This window comes from Lethenteron reissneri, chromosome 24 (genome assembly GCF_015708825.2).
Source record: "Lethenteron reissneri isolate LAM-NWPU_2019-01 chromosome 24, ASM1570882v1, whole genome shotgun sequence".
Lineage (NCBI taxonomy): Eukaryota > Metazoa > Chordata > Hyperoartia > Petromyzontiformes > Petromyzontidae > Lethenteron > Lethenteron reissneri.
In genome coordinates, this window is record NC_083802.1 from 9,791,451 (window position 1) to 9,810,176 (window position 18,726).

Consider the following 18,726-nt stretch of genomic DNA (forward strand, 5'->3'; position numbering starts at 1 on the left):
TTTTGCCTTCACCATGCTTGTCAGTGCAGGTGAGTGAAGCCAAGAAACAGATATGGGATTTTGCTGCATTGCCATCTGCCTGCCATGTGATTCTGCAGCCTATAATACCCGTTATGAAATATTGGACTATACACTGCCGAATACACAACATTAATTCACGTCCGCAAAATTTAATACAGATGCATGTTTATTGATTCTTAAAACTTTACAATAGTCTTACAGCCTGCATTATCAGTTGGAATGTACAAGTAAATTAAACATTCTTCTGAGTTTCCAATCACCAACATCACCACATGATTTTCAAACACCGCTAATTTTTTATATATATAAAATAAAACTCATGGAAAATATCCCAAAAAACAGTTAAAGACATCTGGAAAATACTCAACACTACCCTATTTTTAAAATACATTCCATTCAAAAACCTAAGCCTGTATTTAAATTGCTGAGGCCTTGTTTAGGTTCTGTTTCTTGTCTCACCCTTTCAAGAGGTTCATAACGACCATGTCATATATACTTGGCCAGAACCACCAAGGTCCTGGGTGTAAAGTTGAGCCCAAGGTTACCTCTCAAGTTAATAATGGCCCAAGCGTCCGAGACGGCGAGCCACAGCTGACCTGTGTTTGAGCCCTGGTTCTGATTGTCTCCAAAGTGGTTCATAATGGCTGTCAAAAACAGCCAACACGTACAAGTACGAGTAATACAAATCCTGAAGCTTGTATAATATTTCATGAGCGATCATTTGATTGCCTGTAGCCTCTTTAGGATATCTAAAAAAAACATAAGGCATCTAGGATTTGCTGGTTTCTATTCGTTAAAGTTTATGCATTTGCATACAGTTTATACGTACATGAGTTTAGATGTTGATATGTTATTGTACTTGTGCATTAACTTGTAAAGGAATGTTTAAGTGCATAAATGCAACTGTGTAGTTAGCAGTGGTGGTCATGACACCGCTTCACAAACCTGAGTTTGATTCCTAGTGATAGCTAACAGTGAGTGACATAAAAACTGGTCGATTCAGCTTTAAATGACTACCTGATGTGTGTAAAGCCTCAGTATGGGGAGACGAATATGTATAAGTGTTAAATGTGTGTGCGTGTATGTTGCATGCAAGTGGAGATTCAGTAGTTGGATTTAAAACATCTTCAGATTAATGAGTCCTCAGTTGATAATCTGCAAGAAAAAAGATAAGTTTAAAAAAACTTTTTTTTTTAAACACGCTTTTATGAAATGTACTAGTAATGGAAGAACGCCACAACTCCAGGAAGTGGCCCCGAAGCTTGCCATAACGTTTCAGGTTTCATTTATTAGGTATAGCCATGCGGCTCTTAAGTCGGGTGCAACCTTAACAAACAATATGAACAGAACATCTTAAGGGACCGTGACCAATTACAGCCAACGTCAGTTGGCCGTGGACAATTGGACCCAAGCCGAAACATTACATATAAAATAGAATGTTTAAAAATATATATTTTTATGATAGAATATAGTATTGTCATCAGTATGGCATAAGTGTGTCAAGTTTGCAGTCGATACCACATTGGGAAGTGGGTTAAAATTGAGTGACAAGATTTGAGGATACAACAACAACAGACAGCGAGTTAAATGAAAGCGTGTAAAAATCCGTGTTAACAAGGATGATACTCTGGTTTTTTCGGTAAAGTCAGGTAGGTAAAAAAGAATGATGATACGGCTTATGATGGTGATCATCATCTCACCTCCGCTCTGCGTGATGTAACGCACCCAAGGCAGAGCCTGGTAACCACTCTTCTCAATGATCTTCAGATAACGAACCTGAGACATGGGGAAACACTGAGTGAGGGGGCGAGTCAGTGAGTAAATGAGAGTAGTTAAGGACTGGATCGGTGAAAGTGTGTGGGTGAGAGGAATTGAGTCAATGGGTGGGTTGAATGAGATGGTGCGTGAGTGAGTCACCTGAATTCCGGACACAGTGAAATAAGGAATCTCAAACTTGACGGTTACTGGAGGTCTCCCTTCCAGCTCCTCTGCCTCCACACTCGGCAAGCCAAAGTGAGCTCTTAACAAAAACTCCTTACCGCCCTGCCAGACAAGGGTAGAATAAGGTTAGATATGAGACGGGAAGAAGAAACATGGGGCCGGCAGGATACATGGGAAGAAATCTGAGGAAAGGCAGGAAGAAAAGTGCCAGAAGCGATAAACTTGGGACGATTATTAAGCGATGTGGATCTGAAGGGAGATGTAGGAAAAATATGCATGGAGTGAAAGGAATCAGCAGAATTGTAAGTTCAGTCGAAGACGTGGGGAGAAGTGGGAGGGGATATGGCCATACCGGGAATGACTTGATTGTCCACACAATGACACTTTCTTCAGGAACCCATTTGGCGCTTCCACTGCTGCTCTTGAACTTGGGCGAATCGGCATCGCTGGGAACCGGGATTCGAACCTCTACGTTGTTTGCCGTGGAACGATGCTTGAATTGGCTTTTGGCCTAAAAGGAAAATGCAACGCACACCGATAGACACGTATCCTGTTTCGCCTCAGACTGTTGGGCAAGTGCTGTTCATTATCCCATATGAAGGCTGGCACAAGAGGGGGTGGGGGTAGCTAGCACCATGCCCAGTTGCCTTTGTCTCCCAAGTGAAGGTGTTTACACCTCTCCAGGTACTCTTGAGGCTGAGTAAACCTTGGGGAGGTGCAGAACTGGTTCACGCGTGACGTCACTATACGGGGGAGCGTCACTACCACGCAGGTCCACACACTACGTCATCACGTCTGGATGTGGGAATGATGTCACGGCTGGTCGGGGGATCTGAAGGCCGTGGGTCAGTGCCGCAGGGGTTGTGTGAGGCCGTGGCAGTGGGTGAACCCGGCTGGACACGTGACCGGATCAAGGTGGGGGCCGGGGGCACCTTGGAGGCCACGCAGACAGGAGAGGAGCCTTCTCGAGAGTTCTCGAAAGGTGGGCGTGGCCGGGGTGTGGCCCAGACACGCCGAGGCGCATATAAGCGGCCTCCGCACCGGGGTTCGAGGCTGCTCGTGTCCGGGCTGAAGATGCCTCGTGAAGAAGAGTCAGGCTTTAAGTAAGCTTGGCCAACCCGTAGTTTTTTTGGTTTTGCCACGCTAGTCGTATCAGTCAGTGTTAGCGAGTGATGGTGTGTGTTAGCGATGAAAGGTTGGTGGGTCGCCACCCGATGTTAAGAGTTGCCGTTGTGTTAAATAGTGTTGCCTCCCAAGAAGTTGTGTGTGTGCGCCTACTTTGAACCCATTACATTATCATCACTGGTGTTGGTCGTGAACAGAAATCGAACTTGCGTTGCCAGGTTCAAACCACTGGGCAAACTGCTATACTACCATTCCCCACATATGCACACACAAGCCAGCAACATTTTAATTTCTGGGTCTGTTTCAGGGGGTTCATTATGGCATGTCAGAAATGCTAAACCGGTACCCTTGATGCCCAGGGTTTGAGGCCTGGATTTTAATAAACTCCTTTCAAACGTTTTTTAAAAACGGATTTATTTTAAAGTGCACTAAAAGGGAAATAACTCGATTGGACAACGGGAAGTGGACGACACCTTGATTACAAGAGACACACCAGCCTGCTTTTTGTGTGAGCCAATTCCACAGTTTAGGGACCGTGGCGTTTTTCACCTACACAAAATATATAATGAATATGCCGTCCATGATTTTTTTTATTGCTTGAAAGGGGGCAATTAATTTATTATTTGTTGCCGATTTTAATACAGGCATGCATTGTCACCGGATCTGAGTACGTGTGCAGAATTAGGGATTGATTGGACAACAGGAAGTGGACGAAATGTAGATTACAAGATGTCACCACGACACAGGAGTCAAGTAAAACCGTTGAAAACAAAGGCCAATTATAGTCATACCTCGGTATATGACCGCTTTGGAATACGTCGAATTTGGTATACGTCGTGTTTTAACGATAATTTTTTATTGGGATACGACGTCTTGCTTGGGATACAACGTACTTGCTAGAACTTGTATGGGTTGGGATGAGTCACCGCGTACGCACGTATACCCCCGTTCACGACTCCCCTTCCTCAGCACTATCCTCGTAGACTATCAACTCCTCTCAACAAGGTAAAGTGATGTTACAATTTATTTCAATTTTTATTTATGCATTTATTTTAATTTATGTATGCATTTTAGTAATAAGTAGTGTCTAAATTATTTTATACAACCCCATTAATGTATAACATGCCATATAAAATATAATTTCTTATACTCTGGAATGGATTATTTCCTTTCCCTTTATTTTTTATGGAAAACTTTGTTTGGTATACGTCATTTTCGGTATAAGTCCTACCTTCTGGAACAAATTAACGACGTATACAGAGGTACCACTGTACAGATTAAGTTTATCTTAAATTTCACCTGATTTGGCAAATGACAACTCGAAGTATTATTTTCAGTGGGATCTTACCTTATTAAATACGCATAATAAGAGAATGGTGCTTAATGGTTTCTCACATGATTAATCTATTCCGGGGACTAGACTCAATAACCTTCTGGAATCTCGATGGACTCGCTTCCAATTTTAATCAGAGAAGGAAGCCTATTGAGATTTATAAAAATCATTGATCAAATGACAATGAACCTCAATAGGCTCTCAAATGGGTAAATAAATTGTCAGTTACAACCAAATGGATTTCAATGGGCTCTCCTGATGAAGTCATCATAGATCTCGGTGGGCTCTCAAACGGTTAAATAATGGTAGATGCTCAATTTCTCACCTTGACCATGATCTCCACTCTGCTGTGAGAAAACTTTTCAATGACCGATTCGATCCAAATTAAGGGCTTCACCTGTGAACACAAAACAAAGATCCCCCGTATAGCCTTAACAGACTGTTGGGGCAAGTGCTGTTAGCGACCACCATCCACGAGGGGGTGGGTGGCCAGCACCACGCCCGACCGCCTTTGTCTCCCCAGTGGCGATGCTTGCACATCGCACCAGGTACTCATTTGAGGCCGAGTTGACCTAGGGGAGGCCCAGGACCGGTTCAGATAATCGGCACTGGTGTTCGCCATGAACGGAAATCGAACCCGGGCCGCCAGGGTGCATAGCGCAGCGCGCTAACCGCTACACTATCGCTCCCCAAACCTGAACAAACACGTGTACACACACAATTGATAGACATTTGTATGCACGTAAACGTGTACGCACATGAGCATGTAAACACCACAAGTGTATACACATGCACACGTGCATATAATTTACAAATACATCCGGCCCTTTCAAACTTTAATAAACTTGATTAACATGGCTCAATCCACAACCCCGTGGCACTAGCCACATGAAAAATACTCATTTGCATGCATTGCACTTAGGGTCGGTTTGAGAAAATTTGCTATATCCAGAAAAATGTACCCATTCCCTCCTCTTCATGTGTTCTGTACAACTAAGCCAATTGCGACAGTGATGACATTTCCAGGCCAATGACTACGATCCCTATGCCGTAAATGAAATGTCTCACTTGTGGGATATGTTGCTGCTGCGCCCAAACTTGTGATAAGTCTAAAATTAACCAAAGCATGGACTAGTCGGCAGAGATGCACAAATCCCAATGTAAAAAAATAATCACGTTTGCCATTATGAATACGCATTGTTTTACACTGCCTTACAACAAAGGTACAGTTTACCAGGCTGATATTTCAGGAAATGGCCCTTAAAGAGCACCGAGTAAAAAGACTGACTGCCTGATAGTTGATGGCAATAAACACTGTCGAAATTTTATACTTTATAATATGTATATTCGTAACCAATGCAGTTTTAAATTGACAGTTTTTCTTCATTCAAGCTAAGAACAAATACTGTAAATGTAAACATTCTGAATGCCTTCCACTTGAGAAAGTGCAACGACTGAAAGCTTACGTAACTGCAGGAAATACCGGTTTTGAGCACACCTCGTAAAATTCCAATGATCTACAGCTGATGACGTGACACAAACGAATTTTAACTCAAGACCTTGAAACCTATACCCACCGATTAGTGGCTTCCTCTAATGCGGTTATACAATCACAAGAAAGTATGTTAGTTTAAATCAGTTCATACATTCTTATGGGTTTGTTCATTATAATCATTGTTTACTTAGAGAAACCTGCTTATGTCAAATTAAAACTTCACGTCAACTTTGTCAGTGTAAAGTCTCAAATCAATATTTCTACCCTCCCTCTCTGCTCTTCAAGAAGAGCCATTTCCCAAAAATATCAGCCTATATTTTACTGTTATAAGGTAGCATTGATGACAATTGTAATGAGTTCTTAGAGATTTTCTTGAATACTATACACACACATCCCAATACCCGCCATTCACCACTAAGTGAAAGTGACGTCACCACAGCACCTGTGCCAGCAGGGTGCACTTTGAGGCCACGAAGTAGACAGGTCTCGAGACAGACCCGGGTGCCATGGGTTCGCTGAGATAACTGGTGGTAGATGCACCGCCATCTGTACCCCCCCTACAAGTGCCAACTTGCTGCATTTTAGGCGCTCCACTCGTTGTGAGTGTGGCTCCTCTGCCCTCTGTTGTTGCTGGAGGGCGATGTGCCTCCAACTGTTCAGTAGCGTCCTTCATGAGCCTCCTCCATCTAGACTGATCTTGACACCGCTGGTACTAGTCGTCGGCAAGTCAAATCAGCTACACATCCTCCTGTACCGCATCAATCCATCTCTTCTCCAGCCCATGTCGTGCCCGTTTAGTCCTCTCTATTCGGCCAAACAGAAGCTGCTTGGGCATGCGGTGGCTGGGTATGCGGGCTACATAACCCAGCTAACGCAGCCTTGCCTGCCACAGGAGCTCACTGATGAGAATGTGTCCAGCCTACACATACCTACACACACATTTTCCTCGCCGCACCTGCCTTTGCAGTGTCTCATGGCCTTTGTGCGTGTCACCATGTCCTCATGTATCCCAATATTACTGCATACACATGCCCCTGTCTCATACACACCTTCCCATGTTCCTGTATCTCCATGCTTGTGTGTCCCTGTGACTTACGTGTGTGTACAGACGGTAGCTCATGAGCTCAAACTCCCCATCTGGGGGGATGAATGAGATGGTTCGATCGTTGTCGAAGCGAGAGAGGCGCACACACTGATGGAACTTCACATCCTCCAGCTCCACTCCCTTACTCTTGTCTCCTGGGAGATACATGGACACAGAGACATATGGAAGTGCCTATAAAATAAAAGGGGAATGGAGACACCGAGAGACAAAAGGAGACAAAGGGAGAACAAATACTTGAAGTAGTGAAGAGACATGGGGTGAAGGAAGACCTGAGAAGAGACATGGAGAAAAGGAGAATTGGAGGAAAGACTGAACATTGTTTGTGATGGTGCTGCTATTGATTATTATATGTCAAGGATGACCAAAATGATAATGATCTCTTCACTTACGTCCCGTCTGCTCAAACAGGACCTTGTCATTCAATCCGAGTCTCAACTCCGGCATTCCGGAGAGAATGACCCTCATCTTCACTGTCCCCACAATCTCACTCCGCAGCACCGAGCCTGTTGCGCTCACCTGTAAATACAAACACGCAGCTGCATCACCATCTTCAAAAGCATCACTACCATAATAACCATGAATAATCCCACCACTTACTACAACCACCACAAACACTTGCACCACACCATCACTACTACTACCAACACCAGAAATAATTTCACCACCACTAAACCCGAACACCACCACTGCCACAATACCTAAAATAATTTCCACCACACCATCACTGCCATCATCACCACTCCTCTCTCACCAGGAGGTTGACGGACTCGATGACATCCATGAAAACCTCGTTCTTGCGGTACTTGATACCTTCGGAGCGCCACGACACCGCATTGGTTACGGTTGCTGGGGGGCGAGGTGCCCCCACCTCCAGCTTGTGCCCCTCCTGGGTGATGTATCTACACCAATCGGGTGACAGAATGAGCAGACATCATGGGCAGCCAATCAAATTTCCACAAATCCACCTTATCCTGACCACGTTTCCCCTTCTTGTTTTTATCCTCCCTGTGTTTCTCTTCTCCCCACGTCTCTCTTCTTGAAACGTTAAAGTTACAAATTCGTAATGTGCTGTTTTGATTCAGTGGTGTGGGAAACCACAGACAAGTGGGGAAAGCAGCCAGAACTGGCGTCAACAATTAATTTGTGCAAATTCTGTGGCCCTCAATTGGAATGTTAATCTATTAATGAGTGTCTTCTTCCCCTCATGTCTCCCTCCAATCTCCTTGTGGATCTCATCTTTTCACCTTGTCTAATTTCAGCTTTCTGCATGTTCTCATTGTCTTATTCCTCTCCATGCACCCTGTATATGCCTCCCCGTCTCCCTTCTGCTGTTCTTTATCTCTCCCTCCCCATGTCTCCCTGTGCCTCCCTGTATCTCCCTCTGCCTCCCTGTTTTCCTTGTGCTTCTCTCGTGTGTCTCCCTCCTCTCCATGCATCCCTGTGGCTCTCACTCTTGCAGGACGCGACTCTCTGTCGTCTGGGGATATCCAAAGTCCATGATCTCGTCCAGGAGCTCGTAGACGATCACAAAGTTGTCCCTTATGCTCTCCTCTTCCAGCTCCTTGAAGTACTCAGTGAACACCTGCAAGGGGAAACACAGAAAAGCATGGGGAGCCACGGCAGAGAGAAGGGAGAGATAGGGATAAAGGAGACATTACGAAAAGGGAGACATGGGGATGAGAAGGGAGAACCATGAAATAGAAAGGAGATACAGGGAGACGGGCAGGAAAGGAAAACACGTAAAAGGGGACACGCGGAAACAGGAGAAACAATCATGAGAAAGAAGACATGGAGAGGTGAAGAGGTACAGGGTGCAGCAGGGAAGCAAAATATTAAAAAATATTTAAAAATATCCTAAATACAAATGGGGTATCCTCTTTAAGGTGATCATATATAGGTATAGAAAACATGGATTTATGGAAAAAGTCAATAGTTGAATACATACACAAAACTGAATGCACCGTCTCCATCCCAATTCAGATTAATGTCAGTTCGTGTGAGTATGTCTGACACTACAGTATTTTATGAGCATTTCTCCCAAATAAAGAAAGGAGAGTACATTATTTCTATCCATATCACAGTCCTAAAATATTGACAACACACCCAAGTAAAAAGCCACTTTTTGTTTACACTAATACCCCTATCTGAAATGTACGTCAAACTGGAACTCTCCAGACACGAGCAGCGCATGGTCGTTTCCCTGGCGTTTTACATGTCGCCAACGCAAGGCCCTCACCTCCACGATCTTGTAGAGGAACGCAAACACCAGCGCCGCGTTTGCATTTTTTTTCGTAGCAGAGACGACTGATGCGATGAGTTGTCAAGAAACATGATTATATCTCACCTTGTCTCAATGTGTCTGTCTCCCTTTTCACTGTCTCTCCCCCAACCCACGTCTCCCTACTCCTCCCCATGTCTTCCATACCATTCCCGTGTCTCCCTTCACCTGTGTGTGTTTTGCCCTCCCTGTGTCTCCCTGCTGCTTTCTGTATCTGCTTTCCCCACCCGATATCTCCTTTCACCCCGTGTCTCCCTTCCCCTCCCTGTGTGTCATGTTACTTTTCTTCTGCTTTATATGCGCGTGTCCCTGTCTCTCCCTTCTCTCCTTCGTGTCTCTTCATGTATACCTTCTAGTGTTTTTTCCCTGTGTTTCCCTTCTCGTGTCTCCCTTCTATCAGCATCTTCCTTCTCCCCATGTCTCCCTTGCCCTCCTGCCCGTGTGGAATGTAGCTGTGTTGTGTTCCGGAGTCTCGGGATACGGTAGATGTTCTTGTGCTTGATCCACAGGAGACGCGTATCTCCGTGCTGCAGCACGGGGCTCGAGATGGAATTCTCCTCGCGCTCGTGGAGCAGAGACAGGAACGCATCTCCCGAAGACAGATCCACGTCTCCGCGGTAATTACGACTCAACAGAACCTGAAACATCGACACCGTCACAATCATCAACGTCAGCATCACCATTGACACCAATATCGTCACCATAATCATTACGATCACCAACATCATTGACAACACCATCGAAACCACCATAAAACAAAGTAACATTGCCATTATCAACACCATTATTACCAATAGCAACTCTATCAAGTACACTTCATCAATGCCTCCCTTCGACCCATTTCCCAATTCTTCTTGTGTCTTCCTTACCATTGTATGTCCCTTCACGTCTCCCTTCTCAACGTGTCTCCTTTCAATGCCCAACTGCAACCACGGCTCGCTTCGCCCCCTTCGTGTTTTCCTTTTCCTCCCCATTATTCCCTCCTCCCCATGTCTCAATTTTCTCCTTGTGCATCTCTTTGTCGATGTGCGTCGCCACGTCCACATTTTCCATCATATCCATAATCCAGAGGTGTAGCTATCAAATCATTTTAGAGGTGTCAACCCATCAGAAGTGGACAGGGGTGGGATTACGTGTGAAATGGCGATATGGGAAGATACAGACCACGCGAGACACCGAGACAGAAGACAAGTACAGAGACAAGGCGACAAACATGGAGAGACAGACACGGGGAAAGACGTTTGCTCCTTCATCAACGACAGTGCTGTTGCTCACTGATTAATTGCGTCACTTCAGATATATGTATGTTCAACTTCTTTCGCACCGTACGTAGCCAACCGTGCTAATTGGACATTTTGGCTGGAGAGTAGGGTAGGGGGCAGTGCCCAGGTTAAATGAAACTAGAGTGACCACGGTTGCTCTTACAAGTGAGACTATCTTCGCCTCGAATTCTCAACCGTTTCAACAAAATAAACGTGAACTAAGCGGGTTTAGGGGTCATGTCCGCCGTCACTGCCATCAGCGGCCATCAACCCCACTGACACGAACATCAACATCACCCGGCCGAACCCTAATGGATCATCTCGGGGGGCGGCTCTCACCTGGTTAAATAAAGCACGTGCGTGTTTTTGCAACCGCGCACCACGCGCCGTGTGCCCCAATGAGTAACCCGCGCGTTCAACAAGAGGAAATAATTCACCAGCACCGCCTCTTTGGCATTCACGCTCACAAGGTCATACGACACACGTTGAACCCTCTGGGAGCCGCAAGAGCCGCAAATGTGCCTCTACGAGCCTCGGGACATCAGCGGTGAAAACCAAACAAGCCTGTAAGCCATTGACACTGAACCGAATTGGAGCCTTAGTCTGGCTCTTCGAGTCTCCCAGTGGCTCTTTGAATACGAGGGAGTTATTGGTCTGGCTCTATGAGACCTAGGGAAGCCTTAGGTTGGTTCTATGAGCCTTAAGTGTGTGTCTGTCTAGCCCGTTAAATCATGGTGGAGCCTTAGTTTGGCTCAATGATCCGTCAAACCTGACGGAGCCTTTAGTCTGTGGCTTTACGAGCATAAAAGGGGCGCCTTAGTCTGAAGTCTATAAACTCCGAATAACGCTATATAAGCCATAGTTTAACTCAAGTACCTCGAGAACCTCAATTGAACCTTAGCCTGACTCCGAGCCAATTAATTACGACGGATGGATACACAGTACAGTATCCGTACATATCGACCGTACGCCACTTATTGTTCTTTAGTTACGGCTGATGTAGATGCAGAGGAACGACTACATTTTCACATTCGGGTGGTCAGGCCCAGACAACCGCGTCAGGAGCAGCGGAGTGTACCGCATACCTGTCAAACCCTTATCATTGCCCTACCTTATTACGGATCAATTCAGACATTATCGGTCACCCCGTGACCCCTATAAAAAATCTCAACGTTCATCCTACAATGTCCCATCACAAGGGAGAAACACAAACAAACACACAATTTTGTTTGCCCGTATTGAAACGGCTGTACGCCGTATGGACCTGAAAACTCAATTTCCCTGTACAACAAGAATACGGGGTATAAACCGTATGGGTTTGACACACTATCGCCGTGATGATGTCTCCTTCGTGAATCGCGGGGGGGGGGGGGGCATTGCGGCGTTTTCGTTGTTGCACGGTCTCTGTTCTGGATGACCAGTCCGCACACAATCACCACAAACTACTGGAGAGCTTTTTTAACATTTATTTTCCATTTGTGCACCGCGTATCCACGTCCGCCAGCCATGGGGTTTGTGCGGACGGCGTCTTTAAGGGTTGGAGGCCCACGAGCTCCGTGGGAGATCAAAAAAACCCAGCGGAGAGAATCTTCTGCGCGGTTGGTTCTGGCTCTTCATGATCAGATATAAATACAAGACGAGATTACGTATCCAGTAAACCAGAACAAGTACACAGCGTCCGGTAGATATCGACTGACGCGTCGGCGTCGTTGACGGCAGCGTTCATTTCCTCGTCGCGGCTCCCGTAGGCGGAATTCACCTGCGGCTGCCGAGGCGGCGATGAAACCTCCCCACCCCCCCTACACACAGACACACAAACCCCCCCCCCCACACACACAGACACACAAACCCCCCCCCACACACACAGACACACAAGCCCCCCTACACACACACAGACACAAGCCCCCCTACATACACACACACACAAGCCCCCCTACACACACACAAACCCCCCTACACACACACAGACACACAAGCCCCCGTACACACAGACACAAGCCCCCCTACACACAAGCCCCCCTACACACAGACACAAGCCCCCCTACACACACACAGACAAGCCCCCTACACACACACACACAAGCCCCCTACACACACACAGACACAACTCCCCCTACACACACACACACCCCCTACACACACACACACACAGGCCCCCTACACACACACACAACTCCCCCTACACACACAGACACAAGCCCCCCTACACACACACACAAGCCCCCTACACACAGACACAAGCCCCCCTACACACACACACAAGCCCCCTACACACAGACACAAGCCCCCCTACACACACACACACAGGCCCCCCCTAACACACACACACACAAGCCCCCCTACACACACACACAAGCCTGTGGGCGTCAAGTGATGTGACCGCCTATGAAAGGCCGGCACTTGTTGGCACACCACGGGGTAGGGCGGCGGGGGGGGGGGGCAGTAACCACAACCATGCACCGGCCGCCTTTGTATCCCCGCACCGGGTACTCGTTTTAAGGCCGAGTCGAACTAGAGGGAGGAAGGTCAGGAACTGAACTCTACCGACTGAGCTCGCAGGGCAGTGCACGAAGCACTACGCTGTATGATCACACACACACACACACGTGTACCACGAGGAGCCACACTCCCATAGATCTCCCCTATAGCCTGTAACAGACTCTTGGGGCAGGGGCTGTAAGCACCAGGCTGTATGATCACACACACACACATGTACACACACACATGTACACACACATGTACAGAGTGTTGGGGCAGGGGCTGTAAGCACTACGCTGTATGATCACACACACACACATGTACACACACATGTACAGAGTGTTGGGGCAGTAAGCACCACGCTGTATGATCACACACACACACATGTACACACACATGTACACACACATGTACAGAGTGTTGGGGCAGGTGCTGTAAGCACTACGCTGTATGATCACACACACATGTACACACACACATGTACAGAGTGTTGGGGCAGGTGCTGTAGGCGAGTAGCGGCACCTACGAGGGCTGTCTCACTGTAGCACACGAGGGGCTGGGTGGGACAGCAACCACGCGCCACCGATGTCTACAACACACCGCACCGGCTGTCTCATTTGAGGCCGAGTCGACCTAAGGGAGGCGAGTCGCAGGTACCGGGTTGAAGATAATCGCTATCGCCGGTGTTGGCGGCTCGCACAGGTTCGTAGCGCGGCGGACTCCACCGCTCCCCACATTAAACCCCAGCAGCAACAACCACAACAACCACAACAACAACAACAACCACCACAACCACCACAGCAACAACAACCACAACAACAACCACCACAACCACCACAGCAACAACAACAACCACAACAACAACCACAGCAACCACAACAACAACCACCACAGCAACAACAACAACCACCTCAACAACAACCACAACAACCCCGACGCCACCAGGCGGACCGCTCACCTGGCCCTTCAAGTCCAAGATGTAGATGGCCGACGTGGACATGGCCGGCGAAGTTGGACGTGGCACGCCACCACCAACAAGAGCAGCAGCAGCAGCAGCAGCAAACTAAACTAAGACTTCGAAACGACACGAGGACGACTTCAGTGGAACATCGAACGCGCGCGGGTCGCACTTGTAGCCGCCACCAAGACGGGGTCTCCCCCCTCGTGCCCCTCACCGACACCGCCGCAGCTCAACGCCGACGAAGCCGGAACTCAAAACACCCGGAAACTTTCAACGCCGCCGCCGTCGCGAGGCGGAACTTCTTTTTTTTACCTGGGGACGTCACCGCCCCCCCCGCCCAACCCCCCCCTCGCCCGCGGCGGCCATGTTTGTAAGGGAGGTTGTTGGGGGCACGCGGCTGTCGCCTGCGCCATCTTTGTCAAGGTAACGCAGCACGTTCGTTGTTCTTTTTTTGTATCGTTAATTAATTGTTCACCACCGCCGCTGAACTTCTGTTAAAACGCTTTTTTTAAACCAGGTAAGTATCCACTAAGCTATATTGATATTTTATTTTAGAAGTGACCGGGTTGTCACAAATGATTCATACCTGTTAACCCTTTATCAGTGCCCTTACCTTGTTATAGACCCGTGTCACACGGAGGGCTTTCGCGAGCAATATTCATGCTACAGGCTTGTTGGGTTGGCGTAAATATAAATGCGTCGTTAAATCCACTACCACCACCCGACACAGCCAACTAGTAAGGGTTGTCACGTTCAAGTTTCAAGTTTCAAGTTCATTTATTAGGTATAGCCCTGTGAGCCATTCAGCTCTTGAATCGGGTGCAACCGCAACAAACAAAACAAAAACATGAACAAAAAAACATCTTAAAGTGAATATGTGACTAAGTGCAAACAGAAAATCCAAGAAAAGACAGCAAAAAATATTGCAGAAAAAACACCGTACACCAACGCTGTGTGCAAAAATCCCAGTGGGATGCAAGTCAAACAACAACAACAACAACCACAAGACAACTTAGATTAAGGCCATCAGTCTAACTCTGTACTACAACAACACAAACATGGCTAAACCAATACACTTTTCGAAATCACCAAAATAAAGCCATGAAGGCAATGAAAAAGCAATCATAGGAACTGACGGAATTTTCACAATAAATGGCATAAACAACATGTACTACCAAAACCCTGCAGCCATAGCTGGCTGCATGAGTCACTCCACAACAGCAGGAGCATCAATCGGAGTATTGTAATTTTTCAATGCACCTTTAAGATCAGCACACTAAATCAAAACACAGGTCATACTTTGTAGCGATCATCCGGAGCGAAACATTTTATTTTAGGTCACTGAATAGCACTGGCAGCTAGGGGTGTACAACTCCTCTAAAGCAGTTTTGAGTGAAGATCTCATAGGTAGTGACTCAAGTTTCAATTTATTTGCAACAGCATTCCAGACCCTGGGGGCATCAATAGCAAAGGCCCTTCCTCCAGTATATGTACGGCAATAGGGAATATTAAGCTGGTAAATGAGTGTAGACCTTAGGTCAAATTTGTTCTTTGAAACAGAGACGAGATCCAGCAGGTAATCTGCAGATTTTTTTGCAAGTACATCATGAATAAATAAGATCTGGTGCACAAGCCGTCGAACATTCAGAGATGTTAAGTTTGACCCAATGTAGAGATCACAGTGGTGAGTCCTATATGGGCAGTTCAATGCAAATCTTAAGGCCGAGTGATACATTGAGTCAAGCTTCTTCAGTACAGTACTTGGGGCTGATTTATACACAATGTCACAGTAATCAAGTAGAGGCAGTACGGTAGCTTTAATCAATTCCAAACGGAACATAGGAGGGAAGCAGTGCTTGTGTCGATATAGAAAACCAATTTTAATTTTTGTCTTTTTCCCAATATAATCAATGTGATCTTCAAAATTCAGTTTTGAATCCAGGATGACCCCAAGATACTTATAGATCTTGACTTGCTCTATTTGATCATTATTTAAGGTATGTAATTGGGGAAAAATAACTTCCCGCTTTAGTCCTGGTGAGAAGCATAGCACCTTGGTTTTGGCAGGATTTAGGACTAGTTTAAGAGCAACTAGCTGATGTTGTAGTTTGTTGAAATCACTCTGGAGCTTAGCAATCACGTCATCCGGAGAGCGGCCAGCAGTAATTAGTACCGTGTCATCTGCAAAAAGATTTACCCTGGAATAATCCAGTTCAGTGCCCAAGTCATTTACATAAAGAGAAAACAAGAGGGGGCCGAGAATGGAACCCTGTGGAACCCCTTTTGTTATCTTAACACTGTTTGACCTCCAACCATCTGTGAATACAGTTTGGGTGCGAGAAAAGAGGTAATTTTTTAACCATTTTACTGTGTTTTCGGAAAAACCGAGGCAACTTATTTTACTAAGCAGGATGTTGTGGTCAACTGTATCAAAAGCTTTGGACAAGTCAAGAAAAAGACAGGCGCAGTACTGCTTATTATCAAGGCTACTGTAAATGTGATTCAGAGAGTCTAATGCAGCAGATGTGGTGCTGTATTTTTTTCGGAACCCAGATTGTTTTAGATGTAATAGATTGTTGGCGGACAGGAAACTGTTAATTTGGTAGGTCAATAATTTTTCAAAAATTTTCATCAACGGGGACAAAATTGAGATAGGTCGGTAGTTATTTGGATCATCTTTAGGGCCCCCTTTGTGAAGTGGACGAACATAGGAATGTTTCCATTCTAGAGGAACTGATGCTTCTTTGATGGACAGGTTGAAAATATGGGCTATAGGTTTGTATATTAGGTGACCAACAGTTAGTAGAGCAAAGACGGGAATACTATCTGCTCCGGTAGAGGAGGACCCTTTGAGGTAGGACAGTTGTTTCAGAACATTACTTTCGTGGATTGGCTGAAAACTAAATTCGCTTAATGTTTGGACAGGAGTGTAGGAATTTGCATGAGCAGGGGTGACTCCCAATACATTATCAAATAGGGTACCAGCTTCAGAAAAATGAAGGTTAAAATTGTCAACTATTTTTTGGGGAAATAGAACATGACAATTCGTCACTAGTACAGCACACGGGTGTGTTGGAGAGCCAAGCCACAACATTTACAATCTCAGTACGACGCTTCACAAATCTGGCTGTCGCCTGATGAAGCTAGTTGTAATTGCTGGCGAAACGTCGGACTGGTGATTGTGGCTACAGTGATTGTGGTTACACGTAAGGGGCCGTCCATAAATGACGTCACGCACCTAGGGGGGGGGTCAGATATTTTTCACGATGTGTGACGAGGGGGGGGGGGGGGTGAGAAATGTGACGTCACATCAAAATGCGCAAATTTAAATACATATAAAATTGTTATAACAACACTAATTGTTATAACAACACTCCTACAACATCAGAGTGCAGCGCCACATTAAATACGCACTACAATGACAATAGTTTAAAGCGATTTGAAGCATGTTTTATTTTCAAAATGGAAATATGGTTTGGGGGGGGGGGCAGAGCTTTGTGACGTCATATTTGAGGGGGGTCTGACTTTTTGTAACGCCGTGTGACGAGGGGGGGTCAAAAATCGACCAGAATCGCGTGATGACATTTATGGACGGCCCCGAAGGGAAAATTGTCGCGAGTGTGTTGAGTATAGCGTCTCCTAGTGGCTGCAAGCTATATTATAATACATTATCGGACTAAAACACATTTGGAGTTGGAAGTCTGATTTTAACTTAAAGCTTTCGTGACTGCAGGAATTCATATTCTTTGGGTCTTTCGGTAAAATGATCCCACCAACAGCCTTGTTACGAAAACCAACAATATCATCACCGATTCGACATCTTTAATCGAACCAACCAAGCGGTGTTCCTTAAAACTAGACCACCCAGATTGTATGGCTTACCAAAAATCCAAGAAGGTACACCCCTTCGTCCTGTCGTCTCCACCATTGACTCACCCACCTACAAACTGGCCCAATTTCTGTCTGAGACATTGCAGCCATTCACTGGCAAGACCGCAGTGGTAGCTTAAAGCAGTGTGGGGGAGTCTTAATTTTTGGAGCTTTCGTGACTGCAGGAATTATTCTTTGGTTCTTTCGGTTAAGTCACGTCTAAAGATAAAATAATAAATTAAAATAATAGCGACGTTTCGATTGCAACACAAGCAATCATCATCAGGCATAAGAGAAATAGCAACAAAAATCTAACTAGAAAACTATAGACAGACATACAAGCAGACAGACATCACAAGGACACACAGAGAGAGGACACATATCGGCACAGAGAGAGGGGTCGTTTCTGTGACGGTCCCTTAAATATAGGGAGGGGGGGCGGGGACGGAGAGAGTGTGGGGGAGGTGCAGCTGCACCGAGAAACATGGCCCGGAGGAAGCAGCCGAGCCGCTGGGCTACAGACAGGACGGACATTAAATAGAGGGCCCCATTTCATTCCGAGCACCAGGAGAACCATGCCAACCGCGCTACGCCAGCCAATGGGGAGACAAGTTTTACATTGCTCGAGTCTCGTGCTAAACACTTACACAAATCTACAATCCCCATCATTGAGCACAAGTTATTTGACTCCCGTGGAAAGCCACCGTGAAGCCGATAGAAAGCAAAGTCCACTTCCAGTTATTTGCACGACTGTATACAGTATATTTTTTAAAATGCATTAACATATTGCATGTTTTGCTCTGCATAAATAGCTGTGATGTCATATAGCAAGTGAAACAGTGGATAAGCAAAGGCAA

At 46.1% G+C, this 18,726-nt stretch overlaps 1 protein-coding gene across 1 annotated transcript; it reads right to left on the reverse strand.

Moving 5' to 3' along the window:
• Positions 1–108: 108 nt before the first annotated feature.
• Positions 109–14,053, reverse strand: LOC133346554 (AP-1 complex subunit mu-1-like). The gene is made up of 12 exons (XM_061558198.1): positions 13,997–14,053; positions 9,780–9,936; positions 9,257–9,324; positions 8,472–8,602; positions 7,772–7,919; positions 7,410–7,536; positions 7,012–7,154; positions 4,746–4,817; positions 2,315–2,473; positions 1,939–2,064; positions 1,722–1,797; positions 109–1,176 (listed from the first exon to the last, which is right to left on the reverse strand). Exons 1-12 carry the CDS (start codon positions 14,036–14,038, stop codon positions 1,154–1,156), a joined length of 1,272 nt encoding a protein of 423 aa, XP_061414182.1. The 5' UTR covers positions 14,039–14,053; the 3' UTR covers positions 109–1,153.
• Positions 14,054–18,726: the final 4,673 nt, after the last annotated feature.

Excerpts from the sequence above, each read along its gene's own strand:
- LOC133346554 (XM_061558198.1), bottom strand. The coding sequence starts at position 14,038 with ATGTCCACGTCGGCCATCTACATCTTGGACTTGAAGGGCCAG. Across the intron at positions 9,937-13,996 it reads TCTTGGACTTGAAGGGCCAG|GTTCTGTTGAGTCGTAATTA; the intron begins GTGAGCGGTCCG and ends TCGATGTTTCAG. Across the intron at positions 7,920-8,471 it reads GAGAGTCGCGTCCTGCAAGA|ATACATCACCCAGGAGGGGC; the intron begins GTGAGAGCCACA and ends CGATTGGTGTAG.